Source organism: Berghia stephanieae, chromosome 5, assembly GCF_034508935.2.
Source record: "Berghia stephanieae isolate SIO BIC M18660-M18661 chromosome 5, UCSD_Bste_1.3, whole genome shotgun sequence".
NCBI lineage: Eukaryota > Metazoa > Mollusca > Gastropoda > Nudibranchia > Aeolidiidae > Berghia > Berghia stephanieae.
In genome coordinates this window covers 82,198,843-82,201,342 of record NC_088364.1, presented here as the reverse complement: position 1 = coordinate 82,201,342, position 2,500 = coordinate 82,198,843, and the positions used below count along the sequence as shown (strand labels likewise).

Genomic DNA, 2,500 nt, shown 5'->3' with positions numbered 1-2,500 from the left:
ATTTTACCACCACCACTACCACCATCATCATCATCATTATCATCATCATCATCATCGCCATTATCATCGGGTAGATATATATATTTAATTGTCATTTCATACTTGACATCAGGAACCTCCCCTGCTCCAGTCGAATTACTGGCTAGCCGTGATCTACCTGACTGTCATGTCAGCGGCTTTGCTCAGCGGCACTGTCGGGAACTGCATTATTCTGATGGTTAGTGCTTTCTACAGGAGCGACCGTCGTACAGGCTACCAGTTCATCGTCAATCTGGCACTGGCCGACCTGTGTGTTGGTGCCATTGCTGATCCTATGTGTGTTATTGGTAAGTCAGTGGAAGGGAACAAAACCACGCCTCTCGGACAGATTCTTCATATGTGACCCCTCGTCTCAAAACGGTATTATGTCGGGATGGACTAGATGCTAAAAAAATCAAATTATAGTTAAACTGGTCAAAAATACGAAACGTTGGTATTTAGCACATGTGCGGCTATGTGGTCTAGTGGTATGACACTCGCTTTCGGATCGGAAGGTCCTGGGTTCGAGCCTCGCTCGGCGCATAGTTGAGTCCTTGGAAAAGACTCTATATTCACATTCTCTCACCGTACTCAGGTGTAAAATGAGTACCTGGCCGTTAACAGCGTTGTCTTTGTCCGAAAAATTGTAATATCGCCTAACAGGCGTCATGTCTCGTCCTACATGTTAAATGTTGCTGTTGACCAGGGACCCCTTGTAAAGCGCATTGAGCACGTTAAGTGGATATTGCTCTATATAAATGCTCAATTTTTTTAATTTTGTTTTTTTTTAATATGATATTCCTTCTCCTCTATAAAGCATATAAACTCAACTTAAGCATGATATTTCTGGCTACATATTCCATTTTGAGCATCTTAATCATCCCGACTAAATACCGTTTTGAGACGAGGGTTCACATAAATGTTCACAAACAATGGTAGTGATTGGTAAACATAGCGGACTACAAAGGTTTTACTGTCTATAGCATGTGTCTAAGTAAAATAGCCACTGTTCTACGGCCTGAATAATGGAATTAACACAGCAAACTATGTGTAAACATAAACGTTTATATTATGATCGATCGAGAACATCGTATGATCAGAGACAGGTCGATTTCATTCACGTTATTGTTTATAACAACCAACTGTGTTTGTCCGAGCACGTGTGAAAGTGTGCCATAAATTCCATGTTTCGATTGGTCAAAAAATTACTGGTATAATTCTTGTTACATAATGTTTGTTCCATGACCTCAATGTTTAACTAGAAGACCTAGATATCAAATACTCGCTTGAATGTGGAGGTGCCGTGTTAAAAATAACCCAAGTTAATTGAAATATTAAAAGACTATAACACCAAAACTAGTGATTGTGCTTTTTGACAAGTTAACCTTGGGTTCCGTTTAAAAAAAATTATTTTAAAGTTTAATTTTGAAAAATCAAAAGGTATAACATACGACTTTTCTTGCTACGGGTGGCGCAATGTTGAGTCAAGGGAAATATATCCTTTCAAGTTTGGAGTCTGAATTTTTGTACATCTTCGGGAAATATCAAAGCCTAATTTCACTTCCAGACCTCTAAACATTTTTTACAACTGGTCAAGTTGAAGAAGTGTGACATTTGAGAAAAGTTGCTGGATACCTTTCCCATACATCTGACCATAACTTCATGAAAAATCACCCAATTTACTTTAAATAAAGATTGAAATGCTCTGTTGAGCATATTCTTTCAGAAAATGAAAAAAAAAATGCAAATCCAAAATTGTCACCTTCCGATTGATTATGACATGCACTGAAACACCATATTAACTCAAACTTGATTTCTCTCTCTCTCTCTCTCTCTCTCTCTCTCTCTCTCTCTCTCTCTCTCTCTCTCTCTCTCTCTCTCTCTCTCTCTTTCATATTAGCTGTGGTCAAAGGTGAGGCTTGGTTCAATGATAAACCGTGGCTGTGTACAACGGTTGCCTCCTTGTGCATTACGGCGTGTTTCTGTGCTTTCTTCAATCTTATGATGGCAAGTTTAAACAGGTGAGAACTAAGAACTGAAAACGTTATATATATAATAGTATAGATACGCAGGGATATATATATATATATATATATATATATATATATATATATATATATATATATATATATATATATATATATATATATATATATTATTATTATTTAAAATATTTACCACAATGTTTGAGACAGTCTACATTAATGTTTCAGGCTTAATTTGCCATCGTCAGGACTGAGTTGTTTTGTTGACTGTTGTTGTTTCTTGAAGTGGTTCCGGTTTAAAGTTGCTTAACAGGAATTTACGCCGATGGGGACATCTTCCGTAGATCTCACTTTTCATGTTGAGTGTGGCTTCATGAGGTTGTTTGATTATAGTATATTTTTCTTCCAGGCATAAGCTACATTGTTTTGATGTTGGTGTGTATCCTGTTGCTTTGGATAAAATTTTCCATGAAATGTTGTGGTCTATTTTGTTGTCT

At 37.0% G+C, this 2,500-nt stretch overlaps 1 protein-coding gene across 1 annotated transcript in view; it reads left to right on the top strand.

The window, feature by feature from the left end:
- Window positions 1–2,500, top strand: part of LOC144974243 (adenosine receptor A3-like) — a 13,505-nt gene that overhangs the window by 2,516 nt on the left and 8,489 nt on the right. Inside the window, exons 3-4 of the mRNA XM_078917162.1 lie at window positions 113–326; window positions 1,919–2,039. Coding sequence (XP_078773288.1) covers window positions 113–326; window positions 1,919–2,039 — 335 coding nt within the window. The remainder of the gene's footprint in view (window positions 1–112; window positions 327–1,918; window positions 2,040–2,500) is intronic.